This window comes from Chlorocebus sabaeus, chromosome 17, assembly GCF_047675955.1.
Source record: "Chlorocebus sabaeus isolate Y175 chromosome 17, mChlSab1.0.hap1, whole genome shotgun sequence".
In the NCBI taxonomy this organism is placed as follows: domain Eukaryota; kingdom Metazoa; phylum Chordata; class Mammalia; order Primates; family Cercopithecidae; genus Chlorocebus; species Chlorocebus sabaeus.
Window position 1 is genome coordinate 37437435 of NC_132920.1, and position 22078 is coordinate 37459512.

Genomic DNA, 22078 nt, shown 5'->3' on the forward strand with positions numbered 1-22078 from the left:
CCTTCAGAGAGCATTTGCTCCTCCCTTTCTCCGCTGCTTTTTGCTGGTGTACTCAGCTCACAGTTTTTGACTAAATGTTTGAATTTTATCCTCCCAGCAGGCAGAAAAATAGAACTAAACCCTCCCTCCCACTCTCTGAAGTGCTGGGGAGCTATCTCACTGGCTGTGAAAACAAAGGGCTAATGGGCAAACAACAGCCCCCAATTCAGGGCCCCAAAATAGGGTTCAGTGCCTTGTCTGTTGTTCCCTTTGCTCCCTAGATGGCTAAAGGTTTGCAGTGGGTACAGTTACCGAGCATGGCACCTTACCAACTTATGACCTCATGTTGTTAGTCAGGTTTTCCTCCTTAAGATGAAAGGCAGAAGTAGAGAACTTTAAAAATGACTTATTTTTAAAGTATGTTTTGGAATGGCAGGTATATCAGGATTAAGTTTGGCTATGAATAATACAGATCCAGAATATCAGTGCTGGCTGGGCATGATGGCTCACACCTATAATCTCAGCACTTTGGGAGGCTGAGGTGGGAGGATGACTTAAGCCCAGGAGTTCAAGACCAGCCTGGGCAATAATGTAAGATCCTGTCTCTTAATTAAAAAAAAAAAAAAAAATGCCAGGCGCGGTGGCTCACGCCTGTAATCCTAGCACTTGGGAGGCCGAGGCAGGCAGAGCACGAGGTCAGGAGATCAAGACCATCCCGGCTAACATGGTGAAACTCCATCTCTACTAAAAATACAAAAAGTTAGCCGGGCATGGTGGCGGGCGCCTGTAGTCCCAGTTACTCGGGAGGCTGAGGCAGGAGAAAGGCGTGAACCCGGGAGGCGGAGCTTGCAGTGAGCCGAGATCGCGCCACTGCACTACAGCCTGGGTGACCGTGCAAGACAACATGTCAAAAAAAAAAAAAAAAAAAGGTGGCTAACTAAGATAGAAATGTATTTGTTCCTTTGGTAACAATAATAATTATGCTAGCTAACTTTTATGTAATGCTTATTTTATGCCAGGCACCGTTGTTAGCACTTTTCATATGTTAACTAACTTATTTAATCCATAAGATATCCTATGACATTGGTACCGATATTACCACTTTAACAGCTGAGGATGGAGACACAGAAAGTAAAGTCATTTGTGCAAAGTCACATAGCTACTGAGTGACAGAGCCAGGACTTGAGCTCTGCAGTCTGGCTCCAGAGTCTTCTCTTAGCCACATGCTTGCTATTCTGTCTGACAAAAAAGCCACAGGTCACTAGGGCTGATGTGACAGCGATGATCCTGTTGCCCCCAGGAACTGGGGCTCTTGCTCTCTTTTTACCCTACCATGTGCGGTTTCCAATTCTGCTTGTATTTACGTTGCAATGTTCCGGAATCCTAAAATGCCCAAGTTGGAAAAGACCCTTCAATTTATTATGGAGCTCTGGATCTTCCTTTGGGAAATGTGTATGAGGAGTGGGGGTGGTCTTTGTCTCGATCCTTCCTTGTGGGTTTCACTTTTTTCCAACAACCCTATTCTCATAAAGAGGGAGCTGCTGCCTAGGATGGATTAGAAGTCATGCTCATGAATAGGGAAAAGGCCCTCCTCCTTTGTGCATTGTTGTGAGGTTAGTCCTGGAGAAGAGTCTGCCTGAGCCTGTGACCCAGAGCAGTTCTCAAAGGAGACAGTTCCTTGGAGCATTTTTTATGGTCATAAGAGTTGGAGGCAACCTGGGTATATCCATCCCTGAGGGAATGGATAAAGTGTGATGGAAGCACACTATGCAGCAATGAACTAGAGGCATGTACAGGAACACAGACCTTAGAAATGTAACATGAAGCAGAAAGTCAAAGGAAGATCTTGAGCTGGGTTTTACAGCCCAATATCATTTAACTAAATTAATTACATAATATTAAAATATATAAAACATAATGTAAAATATTAGGTAAAGCAATTTAAACTTGATATGTAAATATATATTATAAAATATATAATTATTTTATATAATTTATAATTATATTTCATATATATGCTGTAGTCCTGGGAGGACTACAATATAATATATAATATAATTATAAATATAATATAATTATATTTTAATATAGTTTTGTCTATATTAAATAGATGTAAGTATATCTCTATAGATATCTACAGAGATCTATAGATTGCTATAGATATATATATCTGTATATAGATATCTAGATCCATAGATCTATATATAAAATTTACTTACATATATTTTAAAATGTGTGTATATACTTCCATATATAAGAAAACAAATATGTATATATACTTACATACATAAAAAACCAAAAAAAACACTACATAGTAAATGTTTAAGTTAGGATACAATAAAAGAATAAAAGGAATAATAGGAATGCAAGAAAAATAAAAGGAATAATAGGAGTAAAAGAAAAATGATATTTCTTGGAAGAGTTTTTTTTAGTATGATTTCTCAGCTGGGCATGGTGGCTCACACCTGTAATCCTACCACTTTGGGAGGCAGAGGCAGGCAGATCACCTGAGGTCAGGAGTTTGAGACCAGCCTGGCCAATATGGTGAAACCCCGTCTCTACTGAAAATACAAAATTAGCCAGGCATAGTGGCTCATGCCTGTGATCCCAGCTACTTGGGAGGCTGAGGCAGGAGAATTGCTTGAACCTGGAAGGTAGAGGCTGCAGTGAGTTGAGATCGTGCCATTGCACTCCAGCCTGGGTGACAAGAGCAAAACTCTGTCTCAAAAATAAAAATAAAATGTGATTTCTCAAATTAATCTTTATATGCTATCTAGATTTTTAGTTTCTGCAAGTTTAGTGTTGTTTTACAAAATCTTCTTTATTCTTTTTTGGTGATAAACGGCAGATGTGGTCAATTGTGGCTCTTTTTTTTCCTAAGATACTGTGCATGTAAAATGACTATAAAAATTATGCTTATTATAGAAATTTTGAAAAGTCCAATAAAGCTTTAAGGAAATAAAATCCTTCATTCGTACCACCTGGGGAATAAATACTGTAAACCTTGTGATGTTTTGTCTTTCCTCTGTGCTTATATAAACATATAAATATTGTATGCACAGTAAGAAAGTATGCCATAAATACTTTTTCCCCTCTTTTCTCCTTAATACTGTGACATGCTTTTTTATGTCATTACAAATTCCTAATAAATTTCATCTAAGATAGCTATATTGTGCCTACTGTGTGCCAGGCACTGTATTTAGCACTTTATGTATATTAACTGCAGCTGGCCTTCAAGTTGGATTTTTTTTTTTTTTTTTTTTTTTTTAGGTCATTTGTAGAGTCATGGCTTTTCTGATAAAGCACCCCACCCTTCTCAAGAGGGTTTTTTTTTTTTCCCCAGCCTCGATGTTCATGTTAAAAATGGCTCTTCAAACAGGATGAGAATCCAAGAGTTGTTACATGTTATCTTGAGGAGGTTCGGTTATAGGTCTTAGTAACAATTCTTAGAAATGAAAAGGCTGGGGTGAGGCACAGTGGCTCACTCCTGTAATCCTAGCACTTTGTGAGGCCGAGGTGTGAGGATCACTTGAGTCCAGGAGTTTGAGACCAGCCTGGGAAACATGGCAAAAACTCATCTCTACAAAAAATACAAAAAATTAGCTGGGCGTGGTTGTGTGCACCTCTACTGTAGTCCCAGCTACGTGGGAGGCTGAAGTGGGAGGATCATCTGAGCCTGGGAAGTCAAGGCTGCAGTGAGCTGAGATCATGCCACTGCACTCCAGCCTGGGCATCAGAGTGAGAGCCTGTCTCAAAAAAAAGAAAGAAAGAAAGAAAAAAAAGCTAGATTCTGAATACATTTTGTCTGATGCCTGTGTCTCTGTAGCGCAAGGGATTGCAGTGGACATCTGTTTCCAGAATAGGGGTTGTAGGTCTGAGGAGAAAAGCTGTCTGGTGGAGAACTCAAGGGCTTGACTGTTTCTGTGTGCGGCCTCTGGCCGACATACACAGAAGCCTTTCTTGTTGGGCAAACACAGCGCTGCTTACTACTTCACCTCTCTGTGACAGGAAGGGGGAGTTAAACACGGGCTAGGAAGGACACATCACATAGCCTTTTCCTTCTTCGGGTTTCTGGAAGGCTGCTTGTGTTTTCCTCACTTGCATGTCAGATGAGACAGATTCTCATTCCTGTTACTCAGTGGGAGGTTTCCATGAGAAGCTAACAGATAGTCCTCTCCAAAGCGGTCTCGTGGCTAGATAAACTTGGGAAATGCTGGATAAACCAAGTTAAGCAGATTTACTTAATGCAGAATTTCTGTTAACTTCTCAAACCCTTTTGTGTTCTGTGATCTTCGCTAATCTCCAAGATGGGGATATCTAATGCATCATTTCCCAACCATATTTGTCTGTGGAACCCAACCCCCCACCCTTTTTTTGAGTGTCCTGTAGGATTGATGTTTTGCAGAACCCATCTTGAGAAATACCGTCTTGTTGAAATTAAGTCCTAGAAGCACTCACAGGCTTGACTCATCTTCCTTCACATGCATACCTTCTCCTCTGAGTGGCAAGACTGTGGGTCTGCCTTGCCAGAACTTGGGAATTCCATCTTTAAACCGTGGGGGCTTTCTGATCCTAGCTGTTCTCCCTACATATGAGTGTGAGTGTGCTAGACAGCTCACTGAGCTGAAATCAAAGACATTTTCCAGGCCATCTTCAGGGAGCTGAGTATAATTCATTGAACATGAGACCTGAAGTATCATTTTCTAAAACTGAGTGAACAAATACCAAGGAAGAGAAAGATATGTTGAACCTAATGGGACTAGTGTGAGAAATGGCCTGTCCAGTGTTGTAATGAGATCTTCAAGAACTTCCCTGGGACACATTTGTCCACCTGACACAGAGAGTCGAGGGGCAGGCCCTCGTTTCTTAACATCAGGTTAGCCTGGTCCTCACTTGGCGCTAAAGACCCCGTTGAAGACACTCGAATCTATCTTTCTCTCTCTATTTTTAGATAAGACCTCTGGACTTTCTTCACCTTTTGTTTTACAGAAGAGGATGTGGAGAACTTTGATGTGACCAACTTGTCCCAAGACATGCTGCGAAGCATTGAGGCTGACAGCTTTTGGTGCATGAGCAAGCTGTTGGATGGAATCCAGGTGAGCTGCTTCTGCCCTTGTGGGAGCATCTAGGTCCAGGGGCTCCCAGCAGGCCTTTGGTTTCATTCTTGCTCTTCTGTATCAGGCAGGACCACCCACCCACCCACCCACCCACTATGGCTCCTCCTCCTTTTGGTCCCTCTCTGTCCTTCTTCATTAGCTTCACAGCTTTCAAACAGCAGTGGTGGGTTGGGCACGGTGGCTCACACCTATAATTCCACCACTTTGGGAGGCCAAGACTGGAGGATCACTTGAGCTCAGGAGTTCAAGACCAGCCTAGGCAACATAGAGAGACCCCATCTCTACAAAAAATTTTAAGATTAGCCAGGTGTGGTGGCATGTGCCTGTAGTACCAGTTCCTCAGTGGGCTAAGGTGGGAGGATGGCTTGAGCCTAGGAGGTCAAAGCTGTAGTGAGCCATGATCACACCACTGCACTCCAGCCTGGGCGATAGAGTGAGACCCTATCTCAAAACAAAAACAAAAAACAGTAATGGTGTCATGTCCCTTGGAGTCTGCCGAAATCTCCATGTTGCCTTGGCTTTGTCATTGAAGTAGACTGCTCCTTTCTGCCCTGTACCCCAAGCATGTTGGTTTGCTTCCACACTGCAGGGCTCCATTGGGCTTTCCCCCTACACTGTTGTTCTGTAGATTTCTTTGTTTCCCAGAACACTGTCACTGGCCATTGGTACTAGCTTTGGAAAACAGCCTGAACTTTTAAACGTGTTTCAGTGAATGTCAGGTGATAGCACAAGTTAGAGTCCATGTTCATCCTGGGCTCTATGTCGTTTGCAGGATAACTACACCTTTGCACAACCAGGGATCCAGAAGAAGGTGAAGGCACTGGAAGAGCTTGTCAGCCGGATTGATGGTAGGTTCAGAGGGAGAAGAGTTCTCTAGCAATAGCACAGTTGATTCTGATATGAGCCGGTTGTACTTGTGGGTCCTCTCCTCAGCTGTCTTCCTAGCCATGACTCTTTCCAGTGCACTCAGTGCTGCTGGCAGCACCAGTATCCTTCCATATCTCAGCAGGAAGGCAAAGCGAGAACTGTGTTATCTCAAGTTCTTCTTTCCCCTTGGTTTCCTATCACCAGTCTCTATCGGTTCTCCTTCAGCAGCTCTCCTCAGTACACCCCTTCCCCATTTCCCCAGCCACAGCTCTGGTCCAGCTTCCTTCTCAGAGGACTTGCCTCCTCCATGCTCTTCTCTTCCAAACTATCTGTCACACAACTGCATCTTTCTGCAGCTCTGTTCTGGCCACATCCCTCTTCTGCTCTGAAGCCTCCCATGACTTTCCATTGCCTTCAGCATCCAGCCTGTCGTCCGGCCTTGTCCTTCATATTGTGATGTAACTCAGAACTCCTGGGCTTGACATGGAGTCTTCGGGCCTGGCTGATACCCGAGCAGGACTTTACACAGCTTCCCAGGACTTGTGTGGAGTGGGGAAATTGAGATGTGGCTCTTCCTAAGGCACATGTCTTTGAGGAACAGCCTTACAGGAATTCCTCAGCTTTAGCCTAGAGTTGTAGAATGTTAGAACGAAAGGACAACTCAGGAAGCTCTGCTGTTGACTGATGAAGAAACTGAGGCCCCGGGAGAGAAGTCGGTGGGATCTCTAACACTAGTTAAGTTGTAGTAGCTCCCGTAGGACTCTGCCTGTCCTGACACAAATGTTATTTGTTTATAACATCTATAAATAACAAATGTTATTCCCAGGCTTTCCTACTCATTGGATTTTCTGCTTCACCCAAGCAAAGCCTTTCTTCCCTAACCTGCTGCCCACCCCCACCCCCAACATTGTATATCTTTCTCTCTTCTTTCCCAGGTTCTCTTTTCATGAAAACCTTCCTTGAGTTGTTCCACTCACTCTGTTTTATGACTCAGCATTTCAATCTTCTGAACCCATTTGTTTATTCACAGTTACTTCCCATATGCCGCATGTGGAATGTTTTTTTCCGCTGTGTCTTATCACTCTGGCCCAGCTGTTAGCCCTCACGGTGGGGCCGGTCTCTGACATCCCTCAACCGGAGCCTATCCTAGCACAGGGTATATGCTGCCCTCTTCTGGGGGATAAGCTGGCTGCCAGAGGCTGGTCATCAATCAGGTTCCAACAAGCAGATGCTGTGGTTTATGCCACTGTCTGCCCTATCCTTATTTTTTCTGCTCTTACAAATACATGATACATAAAGGCGTAGTACTTTGGAATAGTGGATTTTTAAGTGTATATATATCTTGGATGTTTCTTTGCATTGTAGAAGTAATACTTCCTCATTTAAAAAAATTTAAACAGCCTGGGGACAGTGACTCACACCTGTAATCCCAGCACTTTGGGAGGCCGAGGCAGGAGGATCACTTGAGCCCAGGAGTTCAAGACCAGCCTGGGCAACATGGTGAGACCCCATCTCTACAAAAAATTTTAAAAGTAGCTGGGCATGGTGGCACACGACTGTAGTCCCAGCTACTCAGGAGGCTGAGATGGAAGGATCTCTCGAGCCCAGGAGGTCGAGGCTACAGTGAGCCAAGGTCGCACCACTGTACTCCAGCCAGGGTGATAAGGTAGGAATCCTTCCTCTCCTTAAATTCTTCTCCCCAGAAATAACTGTTGTTTTTTGAGATGGAGTCTTGCTCTGTCGCCCAGGCTGGAGTGCAGTGGTGCAACCTTGGCTCGTTACAGCCTGGACCTCCTGGCTCAAAGGATCTTCCCACCTCAGCCTCCTGAGTTGCTGGAACTATAGGTGTGCACCACGATGCCTGGCTAATTTTTGTATTTTTAGTAGAGACAGGCTTTTGCCACGTTGCCCAACCTGGTCTTGAGCTCCTGGGCTCAGCAATCCGCCCACCTCGGCCTCCCAAAGTGCTGGGATTACAGGCGTGAGCCATGGCACCTGGCCATAACCATTGTTAATAGTTCTTCTTTCAATAATTGTTTGAAATATTTACCATGTGCCAGGTACCACTGTAAGCACTTTACTTGTGTTTTCTCGTCTATCTTCCCTGAAACCCTCTGAGGTGTGAGTGATTATTCCCGTTTTATAGGTTAGGAAACTGAGGACAGTAATTTAGAAAACAATCCCACTAAGCATTATTTGGAGAGCTGTCATGTAGAATGGCAGTCAGGTTTATTTGGGCTTACCTGAGAACACTGCACGAACACCAAGGGCTGGGAGTGAGGAGGCAGCTGGTTTTGTTGAATATGGTGAAGCACTTTCTGGTGAATCACTTCATACATCAGTGGAAGAGGCTGCCCTTGAGTGGAGTTTGTGAGCCCCTTTCACTGGCAGTGTTCACATCCCTGGTGGCTAGCCGTCTGGCGGGGATGCTGAAGAGGAGTTCCTTGCCAGTAGGAGGGTGGCCAAGGTGACCCCCATGGTTCTTTTCCATTCTGGCTCCTTCTCTGATGAGTACTAAGGTGGAGCAGCCAAGTGAACTTCACATCCTCTGCTTTGTGGCCAGAGCGGTCCCGCGAAGGAAGTGGGGCTCCTAGAACATCGCTGTGGGGTGTTAAAATAGTTGTGTCTGCTGGGCTGAGTTAACCATGCAGTGTTGCCGTGAGATGATGGAATCAAACATAAAGGACAGTCAGACGCCTGTCTGCCCCTCTGTGTCTGCTTACCCATGGGAGGGGGCAGTAAGAAGTGGGGGCCGCTGTTTTGTCTCCTGTGGCCCTTTCAGGGTCCAGTCCCCTAGGATGATGATCCCCAATGATGCTTCCTGTTTCAGAGCAGGTACATAATCACTTCAGGAGGTACGAGGTAGAATACCTGCAGTTTGCCTTCCGCTGGATGAACAACCTGCTTATGCGGGAGCTTCCTCTTCGCTGCACCATCCGCCTGTGGGACACATATCAGGTAGGAGGGATTCCCTGGCCTCTCTGTGCCAGGCTGTCCCTGAGGTGTCCAGCTCCCTGCCAAGTTGTGGAGTGTAGCTGCTTAGAAGTTTCCCCTTCTCCCCTTTTCTACTTCCATGTCTGCTTTAGCCTCAGGGCAGGGCCTTTGCTAAGTCTCTTCACAACTCCATCTCCCCACCCGTGAAAGAGTTTCCCTCCTCCCGGTAGGAATGGAACTGAGAGGACCAGAGCTGAATCCTTGTCAGGGCTGGGAGACCTAACTCTATTTTTTTGCTTCCCAGTCTGAACCAGAAGGGTTCTCCCACTTTCATCTCTATGTGTGTGCAGCCTTCTTGATCAAGTGGAGGAAAGAGATCTTGGATGAGGAGGACTTTCAGGTGAGTGGCCAAGAGCTTAGCGTGGGCAGGGAGTGAACATTAGAATGGGAGTTAGCCCCTCAGTGGGCAGCGCAGACAGAAGGTGCCACAGCAGGTACCTGGCTGGGAGTAGGAAGGGAGAAGGGGTGCTCTGAAGGGGTCATCCCTCTTAGTTGGCAGGAAGTCACTGGAGCCCAGGGTTCTTCAGTGTGAGAAGGGTCTTTGTGCCAGAATGGCTGCAGAGTGACTGGGCAGGCCTGAGAGATCTTTCAATCATTCATTGACAAGCATTTATTGAATGCTTGCCACATGCCAGCACTGTCAAAGACAAAGGCTGTATTAGGAAGTGAAACAGAGAGAGGTCTCTGTTCTCATAAAGCTTACATTTTCTGATAGTTGTGGGGAGACATACAGTAAACATCATAGTAAATAGTAAAAAAGAATGTAAGGTGCTAAGAAATAAGATTTTTTAAAAAAGTAGAGCAGGGTAAAGGTTTTATTAGGTGATAGAGAAGAGACAGGTTGCAATTTCGAATAAAGTAGTCTCGATAGGTTCACTGAGAAGGTGACATCTGAGGAAAGACCTGGGGAAGGTGAAGGAGCGAGCCACCTGGACATCTGCAGGAAGAGTGTCTAGGCAGAGGAAACAGCCAGTGCAAGGGCCTCAGGCAGCAGCATGCCTGAGCCATGGAAGGAATCATGGCGGTCACTGGTGTGGCCTGGAGCAGAGTGATCCAAGCGAAGAGTAGGAAGAGGTGAGGTCAGAAGAGTCACAGGGACCCAGATCACAGAAGACTTTGTAGCCACTGTAAGAACTTTGACTTTTACTCTGAGTGGAAGAGAAGCTCTAAGAGAGCCATGAGCAGAAGAGAGTGGCACAATCTGACTTATGTTTCAATAGGGCCACGCTGGCTTCTATGTAGACTGTAGGTGTGGGCAAGAGTGGAAGTAGAGACCACCCAGGATGCTACTGTAGTCCTCCAGATGAGACATGAAGGTGGTGGGACTTGGATGGTGACAGTGGAGGTGTGAGAAGTGGCCAGATTTTGGATCTATTTAGTAAATAGAGCCAACAACATTTCCTGATGAATTGGGTGTAGAGTACAACAGAAAGGGGTGAGTCTGGATGGCTTTATAGTTTATGGAGGAGGCTACAGTGGGGAGAGCAAGAGTCCAGCTTCGGGCATATTGGATTTGAAGTGTCATTAGACGTCTAAATAGAGATGCAGACTAGGCAAATATATCTTGAGTTTGGAGTTTGAAAGAGAGATCTGGACTGGACCTATAAATTTAGGAGCCTTTGCCTAGACGCTACTTCAAGCCAACACACTGGATGAGATCCCTAAGGAAGGAAGGATGGACAGAGAAGGGGACCAGGGCCCCAGGCCTGACACACTCTTATGTGACTACATGAAGAGGTCAGGGAGCAGAGGAGGCTGAGAGGGGATGACCAGCGAGAGTACAGCCTCCAGGAATCCCTGGGGTGGGGGTGCTTCAGAGTCCCTATGTAGAAAACTCAAGAAGGGCCTGTGTTAGGTGGTGGGTGGGCTAGGAGCTGTTCCAGGGTCAGGGAAATAAGGATTGAGGAGAGAGATTGTCAGGCTCTGCAGAGAGAATCACTGGGGTTAGGGGTGGGGAGTGTATTGCTTTTATGCTTTGCACGTTTCTGAACTGAGAGTTTTTTTGGTTTGTTTGTTTTTAATAGGTATATACTTATTTTAAAAGCAGGGGGAAAAGCCAGAGAAAGTTGAATGCTTTTATAAGTTCTAACTGTAACGTAGATGTTCTGAAGATCAGCAGTGTCTCATGTGATCCCTGAGCATTACCACTCTGTGATTGGTGTTAGGCGGCAAAAGAACACCTGTTTAGTAGATAGATGGAAAGACAGGACCCAGCTTGCCCAAGTAAGGGCTGTGAAGAAAAAGGAGAGCGGATGCGTTGATTTCTGTGAGTAGATGCTAGCCATGGTGCCGAGGCTTCAGGCTACTGATTAAGAACCATGGCTTCTGCCAGTGAGCAGCATGTGTGGCATTCTAGGATAAATGAGGACAAGGGGCTGGAATGGCTGTATGCCGGGATGAACTATCCATTTTGATAATGTGGTTGAGGTGGAGCCGGATAATAAGAGCATGAAGTTTAATTTAGTTATCATGAGCGAGGCTCAGAGCTTTGCCATATGTGATAAAAGTGCTTCCCAGATCAGCTCAGGGAGGTGCAGATGATTCCTGGAACGGCTTTTAGCAGTTCACAATATCGGCAGAACAGAGGACAATACTCTGTGACTTTACAGCTATGTTAATCCTAGAGATGTTCTTTACTGGGTAGCATTTTCAATTATCTGGTAGGTCTGTGGTCTTTTGGCAATACCCAGCAGAACAGCATTGGGACTATTGTCTGCTGCACTATTAACACCTCGATTAATCCTGTTCTTGGAGGAGTCTCAAGTCTTTCTTTCAGACAAAATAGAATGGGCGATTAAACTGGATAAGGTGAAAAGTTCCTCCCACCTCCATAGTTCTAAAATTCTATGAATGATAAAAGAAGAAAATGTGCCTGGGTGTTAGGCTAGACAGGCAGTGCCCTTTAGGAGACAGAATCATGGCAGAGGTGTGAGGAACAAGGGCACAGAGCATTGTGTAAGGTTGAACTGTTGGGTGTGGCTTTCGCAGAGAAAGTAGGCACGTGTATCCTGACTGCTGAAGGGCTGCTTGTGGTGAAATCACTGTGAAGGAAGCTCTGTAGATGAATACAGGTATTGTAAAAAACCAAACATGCCCAGCCTGGAAGAGAAGTTTTAGGGCTAAAAGCCACCTTAAGTGACTCAAAGAAAAACCAGGTGAAGTGGTTACAGAAATAAAAGTGGTAGTTGCAGCAGTTTTAGCAGACCAGCAAACTGGTTACACTTAAAGAACAGGGAAAAAGAGCCAGATATAAGGGAAGCCAGTAAGGGGTTCAGAGAGGAAGCAGATAGCTTCCTGTCAAGGTTGGGGACTGTACACAATAGTACAGTGGTTAAACCATGGTCTTTGGAGCCAGACTGCCTGGGGTCAGATCCCAGCTCTCCCACTTTCCTAAACATGCAGCTGTAAGTAAGTAACTTGTTTCTCTGTGCCTCTATTTTCTTATCTATAAATGGGGCAATAGGACCTACCTCCTTGGGCTATAATGAGATTAAAGTAACAAATACATGTGAGGCAGTTAGAATAGTGTACTTGATACATAGTCCTCAAGACAGTGCGCTTATTATCATTGATATTAATACTACCTTTAGTGTATTCATGAGTCCTGGAAGCAATGAGGCAAGCTTTAAAAACCCACTTTTCTAATTAAGTGGTTTTTAACATAATGAGTAAACCATACAAGGTTCATATTGGGGGAAACTGCTGACCTGGATGAGGAAACTGGGATGAAGAGGAGGCATCAGAGAACACAGGGGCAAAGGGCTGGGTCCCAGCTGCGGCAAAACCCCCCAGCAGCAAGGGTGCGTGCTTCTCCCTGGCCAAGCAGTTGTCTGGGGCCACTGCCTGGCAGAGGGACCAAAAACTGACAAAGGAGATCACACTGAGAGGTTTCCTTCCTGAGACTGCTGGACAAAGAAGCCTGAGGCACATTTGCACACAGGACTCTGGGAGCAGAATGGCTGGATCCTCCGGGGTCCATGGGCGGCTTGAAATGAGAGCTGTCAGCAGAGCTGGGTCAAAGCCTCTCATGGTAGGAGGGGACTCTCGACAATTCCTGCCCCTCAGCCTGGGCTAGTGTGATAGAATCGTAGTAATAATGTTAGGTTGAATCATATGCAATTGTTTTTGTAGATCAGAATGATTGAATATTGGCAGTTTTGTGAGGCTCAATCTAATAGCAGCTAAATCTTAACCCCTTTTTTTTTTTTTTTTTTGAGACGGAGTCCCGCTCTGTCGCCCAGGCTGGAGTGCAGTGGTGTGATCTCGGCTCACTGCAAGCTCCGCCTCCTGGGTTTACGCCATATTCTCCTGCCTCAGCCTCCCAAGGAGCTGGGACTACAGGCACCCGCCACCTCACCCGGCTAGTTTTTTGTATTTTTTAGTAGAGATGGGGTTTCACCGGGTTAGCCAGGATGGTCTTGATCTCCTGACCTTGTGATCTGCCTGTCTCGGCCTCCCAAAGTGCTGGGATTACAGGCCTGAGCCACCGCGCCTGGCCTTTTTTTTTTTTTTTTTTTTTTAAAGTAACTAGGCCGAGGTTACCCAAGTGAGTGGTAGAGGCCTGGAATCCACTCTCTGAACCACTATGCTTTGCTGCATGTCAGTCCCAGGCCTGCCAGGTGCTTCCTGGAGCTCTTGAGCTGAACTCATATGGTGGCTGTTCCCAGGCAAGGATCTGCTTATGTTTCCAACTCAAGATTTCTTCTTCCCCATGTATCCCCCTACATTGGAGATTGCTAGCACGCTTTCTCCTCACAAAGAAACATTTAGCAACAACAACAAAAACCTGTTGTTTTAAAACTGAAAAAGAATTCCTCCCAGGGTCTTCCTTGTGACCTCCTCCTATTCTGGCTCCTGGGTTTTTCTCCTTCCACTGCCAGAAAGATCCGTGATCTCCTGCTGCCGTTTCATGCTCTCCCTCCAAGTGGCCTGAAATCACCTCGCACGCATCCCTGGGGGAAGCAGAGGCTCTAATGCTCCAGGGCGGACTGCAGCAGGGAGTCCACAGGGCTGGTGCAGGTTATGGCTGAAGAGCAGCTCTGGGCCTATCTGTGGAGCCGTAGAGCCCTGCCTGGGCCCTGGTGGAGCTCTCAGGCTTCAGTTAGATCAGTGGCTGGGGAGGCCGTGTTGACTGGGGAGGAGCAAGAGTCTCTGAGACACAGGATGTGTTCTCCGTTTTCATCTGGGTGGTGATTAATTGGGTGTGTACTTATATAAAAAGTCATCAGCCTGCACGCTTAAGATTTATGTCATGAGTCCACCCTCAAAAGGTTGGAAGGAAAGTAAATGGTGGAGACAATGTAAGAATGCTCAAATCTACCTACCAAATAGACAAATAGATGTTTTCTACCCATTTTGATGCGGGTCGTTTTTACATAATCACAATTCATTACCACAGTGTACAGTTATGTACTACTAAGGAAGTGAATGGAGCTTCTGTTACCCAGCGGGGAGCCTGACAAGGACTGTATCTGCCCAGAGGACAGGGCCATCTGGGCTAGCAATAGGAGGCCTGTCAGGGCCTCCTGTTTCCACTCTGATCCTAGAAAAAGGAAGTAAGAGGCCAGGCATGGTGGTTCATGCCTGTAATCCCAGCACTTTGGGAGGCCACAGCAGACAGATCACCTGAGGTCAGGAGTTCAAGACCAGCCTGGCCAACATGGTGAAACTCCATCTCTACTAAAAATACGAAATTAGCCAGGCATGATGGCACACACCTGTAATCCCAGCTACTTGGGAGGCTGAGGCAGGAGAATCGCTTTAACCTGGGAGGCGAAGATTGCAGTGAGCCAGGATCGCGCAGTGCACTCCAGCCAGGGCAGCAAAGTGAGACTCTGTCTCAAAAAAAGAAAAAGAAAAAGGAAGTAAGCAAAGGGAACTTTTGAGGGAATACGGCTGGAGCCTGTGAGTGCTGAGAGGCCTGCTATCCCCACAGGTGTTTGTAATAAAAACATGTTTTTATTCCCAACAGCCATTGGCAGAATATGCCATCAAGGCAGGTTGTAGATGTCAGACTTGGGGAAGACTTCCCAAAGCAGATGAATGTCAGACCTCAGGACAGGAACTGGTTGACTGAGTTCGTGATGAGGAAAGGCATGACAAGCCCCTGTGGTCACTGCAGCACACATAATTACAACCCAAAACCAAGGGGTTACAACAGGGAGCAGGGGAACACCTCCAAAAATCAAAAATTCACTGCACGTGTAGACGAGCATAAGCTGTGCCCAGTTGTGGGCACTTAGATGAGCAGCAGGCAGAAAATCTGTACAGTATTAAGCAACCCATAGGAGGCCTGAAAACCGACTCTAGGATAATAGTTCTATGAAGAGTGTCTACCTGAGTCAGAGGGGACAGGTGCCTGAGCAAATACCTGGTCACTCTACTCTAAAAAGTCATCTCGGGAAAGCAGCAGCAGCAAAGCCCAGAACATGGAAGCCCAGGAATATGTCGGCCAGCGCCAGCAGGGCCTCAGAGGGCTCAGGACGGAATTTGAGAAGCACCATGCAGGGCACTCTAAGGACTAATAATCAACATTTCTTTAAATACATAAAAAGAGGCCAGGTGCAGTGGCTCATGCCTGTAATCCCAGCACTTTGGGAGACTGAGGCAGGAGGATCACTTGAGCCTAGGAGTTCAAGACCACCCTGGGCAACATAGGGAGACCCAGTCTCCAAAAAAATATTTAAAAATTAGTCAGGCATGGTGGCACACACCTGTAGTCCCAGCTACTTAGGAAGGTTGGGTGGGAGGATCATCTGAGCCAGGGAGGTCGAGGGTGCAATGAGCCATCAGTGGACAACAGAGTGAATCTCAAGTGAGTGAGTGACTGAGTGAGTGAGTGAGTGAAATGACAAGGGAGTCAGCTGGAAGAAACCATTGGAGAGATTCCCACTCTGAAGGTTTCTTTTGTAGGAGACAGGTCAGGGTTATTAAATAGTGCTAAGCCCGTAGGATGTTCCAGACCTCAGTAATAAACTAAATGTAAATAAATCCCTTGAACCAGATGGCATCCACCCACCACTTCTGCAAGAACTCAAGGGTGCGATTGTGGAACATTGCCCAAATGGGGGCCCTGTCTTTACAGACATTTGGTGAATTGCCAGTTTGAATCCTGCACACAAGGGTTCGGAGGGAACCCCGGGAACTGAAGATCTGCCCAAAACAAGCTGGTGTGAGAAAGGGCACAATTCCTAGACATATGAACAAAAACAAGCCATTGAGGGAAACTACACAGCTTTCTTTCAGAGGAAACTTTGTCAAATGCCTAGATTCAGGAAGAGCCAATGAATAAAAGTTTGACTCTCAACAAGCTTGTATGGCAGGGACATGTTTTTGAAAAGTTGTATTGGGACCAGAGGAAATGTTTTGCCTCCTCACTGATTCTCAAAATAGAAGAGGTTTGTTTTAAAGTATTTGACTAGAAAGGTATTTTTACATGCTTGAATACACTTTACATTTGCAAAGAATGTTCCAGTACTGCAAAGTGATTCTATATACAGTATCTTATTTAGTAGCACATATTTAATGTTCTTTTGTTGCTCATCATTATACATCCTGTCTTTGGTTGCGCCAGCCCTTATTGCAGAGTAAAATTAGTCGACTCTTAGTCACCAGCTGGGTCACACTGGTGGCTGGGAAAGACCAAGAAGAGGCAGAGGAAGAGGTGGCACTGATAATAAAAATCCATTCAAGAATTTAGCTGTGACACATCTGCAGCCGGTTCACACCTCTCAGCTGTAAGACAAACTGGATACTTTGTAAGGACTGTGGCCTATTATGCACCAAAATCCCTTACTAAGATTGTCTGGGTGAGCTGCCTGCTGGGTCCAGTGACACATTAGTAAACAAAGAAGTTGAAATAGAAGGCTAACATATGCTTTGGATTGCTTGGCAGTGTGACACCAATATGGCATCAAGCCTTACTATGAGTCCAAGGACTTAATGACTAAATAAAAGTAAAAATGAACAACAACAAAAAAAGTGAATGCTTCTAGATTTCCTTCAAACAGCCTCTTTTATGACTTCTCTTCTTTTTGTTCCTTCTACTTTATGCCTTACTTCTCATGCCAGGGCAGGCAGTATATAGTCTAGTGATAGCACATGCCCAGGTTGTCTGGACTCAAATGCCTGGCCAGCACTACCCTGTGACCCCAGGCAAGTTCCTTAACCCTGTGCCTCAATTTCCTCATCTGTAAAATGGAGGTAATAATATGTATCTCATAGAGAGATACATATGAGATTAATCCTATGAGATTAATCTCATAGGATTAAACAAACTAGTACAAGGTACATGTGAAACATTTAGAGCCCCATCTGTTATGTAATAAGTGCTCAATAAATGCCATTATACTGATTATCTTTGGTGTTCTTCCTCTTCCTCCTCAATTATTCTCCCACCTTTATTGGACAGTCTTTAGTGGAATTTTCCTATACTTTTCCTATACCTTTCCCTTTTCAAAGTCTCTGCTTATTACCCACTATCCCTTTACCTTTGGCCTCTTATCTAATTGTTTTTTTTCCACTGGTCACATATGACTCAAAGTCCTTCTCTGCCATATTGCCTTTTCTTGTGTAGATTTTCAGCAGATAACTATGCTTGGCCCTTTTCTGCCATTTCCAGCTGTTTTCTACAAAAGGTGTTTGCTCCCTTTCTATTAATTGGGAATCTCTTTCTGATGCTTGCCCTACAAGCTTTCTTCTCCTGCTGACTGTAGTATCTCATCTGAGTGCATGTCATACTTAAGTGCTCCCATTAACTGGCGTTGTAACAAATCTTCAGTTGTTCCCTGCCCTGGTAGTGTCTCTTCTCTGCCCCTGGATAAAAGCTCCTGATTTGTGATTAGCACTTTCATCCCCCAGCCATAATTATTGTTTATACTTTTTTTTTTTTTTTTTTTTTGAGACGGAGCCTCGCTGTGTCGCCTAGGCTGGAGTGCAGTGGCGCAATCTTGGCTCATTGCCACCTCCGCCTCCCAGGTTCAAGCAATTCTCCCGGGTTCAAGCAATTCTGCCTCAGCCTCCCATGTAGCTGGGACTACAGGTGCACTCCATGACGCCCGGCTAATTTTTTGTATTTTAGTAGAGACAGGGTTTTACCGTGTTGCCCAGGCTGGTCGTGAACTCCTAAGCTCAGGCAATCGGCCTCCCAAAGTGAGTTTCTACTTTTTTTTTTTTTTTTTTTGAGACAGAGTCTCGCTCTGTCGCCGGGGCTGGAGTGCAGTGGCCGGATCTCAGCTCACTGCAAGCTCCGCCTCCCGGGTGCACGCCATTCTCCTGCCTCAGCCTCCCAAGTAGCTGGGACTACAGGCGCCCGCCACCTCGCCCAGCTAGTTTTTTTGTAGTTTTAGTAGAGACGGGGTTTCACCGTGTTAGCCTGGATGGTCTCGATCTTCTGACCTCGTGATCCGCCCGTCTCGGCCTCCCAAAGTGCTGGGATTACAGGCTTGAGCCACCGCGCCCGGTTTCTACTTTTTAATCCATTAGGCAGGATTTCCCATTGTTGCAGCATGAGGACAGCAGGTGGTAGACTAGGGTAGGGGCTAGAGGTGGGGATGTTGCAATTTTAGGTATAGCCACCAGGTGGTAGAGTGGTTCCTTACGGCTAAGCGTCACTTCCCTTGGGGGAAGTGGGGACGTTCACTTGTCCAGGGGTGGAATTATTTGGAAGCTTTTGAGAGGTTTCTGTTAAGACTGGAAGAGTTGGAAATTATAGGTAGATCTCATCTCAACAAAGAGTATTCTCGGCCGGAGACGGTGGCTCACGCCTGTAATCCCAGCACTTTGGGAGGCTGAGGCGGGCAGATCACGAGGTCAGGAGATCGAGACCATCCTGACCAACATGGTGAAACTCCGTCTTCACTGAAAATGCAAAAATTAGCGAGATGCGGTGGTGCGTACCTGTAATCTCAGCTACTCGGGAGGCTGAGGCAGGAGAATCGCTTGAACCTGGGAGTTGGAGGTTGCAGTAAGCCAAGATTGCCACTGCACTCCAGCATGGCAACAGAGCAAGACTCCGCCTCAGAGAGAAAAAAAAAAAGTATTCTCTTCTAGAGAGCTATGTCCTTTGTTGGCTGTTCTTGTTTGTTATCAGTTATGCAAGTGTATGTAACCATCATAGAAAAATTTAGAAAATTCCAGTAAGAAATCTTAGGCTGGTCACAGTGGCTCACGCCTGTAATCCTAGCACTTTGGGAGGCCGAGGCGGGCAGATCAAGAGGTCAGGAGATTGAGACCATTCTGGCTAACACGGTGAAACCCCGTCTCTACTAAAAATTAAAAAAAAAATTAGCCGGGTGTGGTGGCTTGTGTCTGTAGTCCCTGCTACTCAGGAGGCTGAGGCAGTAGAATTGCTTGAATCCAGGAGGCGGAGGTGGTGGTGAGCCAAGATCATGCCACTGCACTCCAGCCTGGGCCACAGAGCGAGACTACGTCTCAAAAAATAAGAAAAAGAAATCTTACCACACAGAGGTGAATATCACAAATCTTTAAAAAATTGTTGATTAATATGCATTTTATTTTATGTATTAATATTTAAAACCATTATTCTGAGGAGATGGATGGGGTTCACCAGACAGCCCAAGAGTCTAAGGTACAGAAAAGATTGAGACCATTATAAAGAGAGTCTGCCTAACTTAGGCTAGAAGTTGCCTACCTGAGGAGAATGTTAGCAAAAAGAGGCAACGCCTTTTCCAGTTGTTGCGGGATAGGGGCACGTTGCAGGAAGGAGGTAGGAAGCAGGAGAGATGAGTCAAAGGGACCACAGGCCAGGGAATTCATGGTGGCATGGAGGTGGGGGTATGTATTATAGTCCAAGGTCAACATTTTAAAAAATAAGTTGAGATAGAAATGATGGTTCTCTTTCAAAGAAAGCAAACAAAAAAAGCTTTGAGGCAGACAGGACTGAGGCCAGGATAGAACCAAGAGAGAATTACTCCTGTGAGAGGGAGTATTCTAAAGATGTTCCGATCAGCTAAAGGCAGAGTTTTTAAAAGCAGAGCATCTGCTGGGTTGAGTGAATATCAATAACTGGTTGAATAACTGGTCTGGTTGAGTGAATTTCTGTAACCATGTGACTGGAGGGGTTTGCCTGGAGGGTTGGAGAAAGCAGATGCCAGCAACCATGGAGGGGAGAGTGGGGACCTTGGGATGTGCAGTCTTCTGGTGGTTCACTACCATCGTGACTTATGGCTTTGAGTACTGTTCTCTGGCTTGGAGACCAAAGGGAAGACATTAGCATTAGCAAAGTTTGCTGTTTTTAATGAGAGTATTTAGTGCTGGTAGAGATCTAGGGAAATGGGCATTTTTCTGGAATGTATTTTCTGGTTGAATGTTAAAGACCTTTAAAATGTTTGTGGCAGGCCAGGCGCAGTGGCTCATGCCTGTAATCCCAGCACTTTGGGAGGCCAAGGTGGGTGGATCACCTGAGGTCAGGAGTTTGAGACCAGCCTGGCCAACATGGTGAAACCCCATCTCTACTAAAAATAGAAAAATTAGCCAGGTGTGGTAGCACACACCTGTAATCCCAGTTACTCGGGAGGCTGAGGCAGGAGAATCGCTTGAACCTGTGAGGGAGAGGTTACAGTGAACTGAGATCGTGCCACTGCATTCCAGCCTGGGCAACAGAGCAACACTCTGACTCTAAATAAATAAATAAATAAATAAATAAATAAATAAAGTTTATGCCCTTTGAAATAGTAATTTCATTTCTAGGAATTTGGCTTAGGGAAATAATCCAAGATAAGACTTTGTGCATAAAGACGTTCATTATAATTTTTTATAGTGAAAAACCAGAAATAATTAAATGCTCAAAACAGGAGGTTGTAAATTATGGTACATCTTACCTCATGGAAAATTCTTTGGTTATAGAAAATATCTACGAGGAATTTTTAATATTAGAGGAAATGCTTATGGTAAATGCTGAATAGATTCAAAATTATATAGAGAAACTATTTCAAGCATGTAAAATGTGTAGGAAAAGGACTGGAAGGAAATGTGCCAAAATGTCTTAAAATGACTTCCTCTTGATTGTGAAGTTATGGGTAATTTATTTTCTGTTTTTTTTACTTTTCAGTAAACAAAATTTCCACAGAGTAGCTTTGCCCAGGCTGGAGTGCAATGGTGTGATCTCGGCTCACTGCAACCTCTGCCTCCCAGATTGAAGCAATTCTCCTGCCTCAGCCTCCCAAGTAGCTGGGATTACAGGCGGCCACCACAATGCCTGGCTAATTTTTGTATTTTTAGTAGAGATGGGGTTTTACCATGTTGGCCAGCCTGGTCTCAAACTCCTGACCTCAAGTGATTGGCCCACTTTGGCCTCCCAAAGTGCTGGAATTAAAGGCATGAGCCACTGCGCCCAGCCTAGTGTAGTTATTACTCAAAAGAAAGTTATTTTATAACACAATAATATACAAAGATTTTATTTTATAAGATGCATAAGTATAATGAGAGAAAAGTGAAAGGCTTCCATCCCAAAGGGTAACCACTGTGAACAGTTTCCCACTTCTCTAAAATGTTTATATGTACATGTACCTATACAAATATATTGTTGTGTTTTTTCTTTTACCTAAGTGGGATCATACTGTAAATATTTTTCTGCAACTGCCTTTTTTATCCTTTCCAAAATGTCTTCTATAGCTTCCCATATTGATACATGTAGACCGGCTTCACTTGTTTCAAGTGCTGCCTTGTATCTCATGATGTGGATAATCCATGGTTTATCTCACCATTCCTACACTGGCAGACGCTTTTCTAGTATCCTTTTTCACTATTTGAAGCAATGATGCAGTGAATACCTTTGTACACACAATAGTGTGACTATTTCCCTAGGATAGAGAGTTAGAAGGAGAGTTGCTGGATCAAAGACCGTGTGCATTTCTTATTTTGATAGATATGGTATGTATTTAAGATGATATAAACTTGTCTACTGTAACCACGACCTCAAAATAACAGTGACTTAAAACAAGATGGTTGCTTATTTCCCTTCAACTAACAATCTAAGTGTAAGCAGTCCAGGGCTAACATTATGGTTTTGGAGTGTTAGGGACTCTGATTTCTTTTGTCTTATTACTCTGCCATCTTCAACACATGCTTTAATTTTATGGTCTAAGATCATCACTTCTACT

At 45.1% G+C, this 22078-nt stretch overlaps 1 protein-coding gene across 1 annotated transcript in view; it reads left to right on the forward strand.

Annotated features, from left to right (window-relative positions):
- Positions 1-22078, forward strand: part of TBC1D22B (TBC1 domain family member 22B) — a 73528-nt gene that overhangs the window by 48311 nt on the left and 3139 nt on the right. Inside the window, exons 9-12 of the mRNA XM_007972753.3 lie at positions 4969-5075; positions 5869-5944; positions 8794-8921; positions 9202-9297. Of these exons, the coding sequence (XP_007970944.1) occupies positions 4969-5075; positions 5869-5944; positions 8794-8921; positions 9202-9297 (407 nt within the window). The remainder of the gene's footprint in view (positions 1-4968; positions 5076-5868; positions 5945-8793; positions 8922-9201; positions 9298-22078) is intronic.